We start from the raw sequence: 1,866 nt of genomic DNA on the forward strand, positions 1-1,866 counted from the left end.
CATCCAGCTGCGTAGCTCTCTCTGGACGTGAGCAGGCTTGACTGAGAGACATTTTTTTTGGAGGAGAATGGTGTGCAGCTTGTCGGTGAACGTCCATAGGTTCCAACAGTAGCTCACGATTTACTAGCCAGAATTCTTGTTGTGGCGCACTGTGGTGCACAGGGCCATCGTGACCACGAATCGATGTTCCTTTCGCTGAATTCCCGATTCTATATTACCAAGCTGGAGGATAATCTGCAAATTGCGTCCGCGGTTGTCTGCTGTTCAAGTATTTTAAATATCCTCGACTCATTCCTCGACCGTATGGACCGCTACTCACACCTACGGAACGAAAGGAGTTCGTCCACTAGGACTTCCTCTTCCTTCGAGATGGCTATGGTGACTCGTATTACCTTCTCGTGATCAAGGACGGGATATGGCACTTCTGCAAGCTGTTTCCGTGCCCTACACCGTCGGCCTAACTGGCTTGCTAACGTGGTATTCCCGGGATGATCTGCCTCATACGTTGCTGTTAGACCAAGGATCCAACGAGATGACAGCACTTGACCACACAGTTGAAGGTGGAAAATACAAGGAGTTAATGAGTTTCTTTGTTTGCAATTTCATTTATTAATAAGTAAATCTTCTCTCTTCGGAAAACAACTATCCAGCGATCCGCGACACTTTGGTACGTGCTTCCCGGAATCAATTCAACTGTATCCCGCTGGTGTACGCCTGATTGTAGATTCTTCGCTTGAGTTATGATAGCTATGTCCGCTTGGGCAAAGGTAATCACATAGAGGCCCTCAAATTTGGATATTCCGGTAGAGCGCGGTAATGATGGAAGCACGTTCTTCGATCCGATCGGAGAGGCGTTCAACTAGCGTCTCCACATCCAGCGCTAGTGTCACTGTGGGCTTCATCGTGAGCTACCACAGAGTCATTCTCTGTTGCTGTGGAGGTGTCTGCGAGCGCAGCGAGCTCCTCCATCGTGGCCTCTTACCACTGATACACCTCGAAATTTAGAGATTTGACAAAATCCCCTCTCCTGAAAAAAATCACTTAAGTTCGAAAAAAGAAGGGTCCAGTTTAAAGGCGATTATCTCAAAAACTCAAAAATGTTTACTAGCATCCGTTTATTTTGCGGGGCCTCTTTTTCTTATATAACGAACGCAAACATTCCACCAGAACTAACAATACTGGCCCTAGGGTGTGAGAACGATAGGTAAGAAAGAATTACTCGCTGCTTGCGATGTTCCGAGACCAGTATCTTGGCGAACTGGAACATCTCAGCATGAACATTGGTCTAGTTGGTGGTAGCTCTTTCCGCTGGCGCAGAGAACAAAATAATGAAGCAGTTCAGCAAGCACGACCTCTAAATCTTGCACCTAGGATTGGCAACCAGCGATCCACTGCAAGACGTAGAGGAAAAGACGAAATGCATCGACAACGCCATTTTCGACGTCGCGAATCTCATCCACCTGGAGATGTCAGTTGGGCCCTTGTCGTCTCGTGGGTTTTGTATGGTCACCTTCTAACGCCTACCTTGATCGTGCCATTGGGTCCCGACGGCCCAGACTCAGAGGTAGAATGCTCATGCGGTAACGAGATCCAGACAATCGACAGTGATTTTTGATGAATATTCCAGTACTGTGGCAACTAACATCAATTGAATGACGGAGCGCTTCGCGAGCTCGTCACTCGTCTTATTCAAGAGGATCCTTGCGACAAGAAGTGCTTGAAAGGGAAAGCCTTGGAGTTGGAACAGTTTATGGGTTCGCTATCGCAAATGACCAGCGGGAGAAGAAGCAGAGCATCATAACGACGTTGGCAGTACTCAAGAAGACGGATACCGTGCTGCGCCATCGGGATCATGGTCTACGTGAG

The 1,866-nt window shown here is 47.9% G+C and overlaps 1 protein-coding gene across 1 annotated transcript; it reads right to left on the reverse strand.

Moving 5' to 3' along the window:
* Nucleotides 1-785: 785 nt before the first annotated feature.
* On the reverse strand, nt 786-902 carry PPTG_25037 (hypothetical protein; the record flags this gene model as incomplete). Its single annotated transcript, XM_008919239.1, has 1 exon — nt 786-902. The coding sequence occupies one exon, from the start codon at nt 900-902 to the stop codon at nt 786-788; it is 117 nt and encodes a 38-aa protein (XP_008917487.1).
* Between the last annotated feature and the right edge of the window lie 964 nt (nt 903-1,866).

Source organism: Phytophthora parasitica (genome assembly GCF_000247585.1).
Source record: "Phytophthora parasitica INRA-310 unplaced genomic scaffold supercont2.606, whole genome shotgun sequence".
Lineage (NCBI taxonomy): Eukaryota > Oomycota > Peronosporomycetes > Peronosporales > Peronosporaceae > Phytophthora > Phytophthora nicotianae.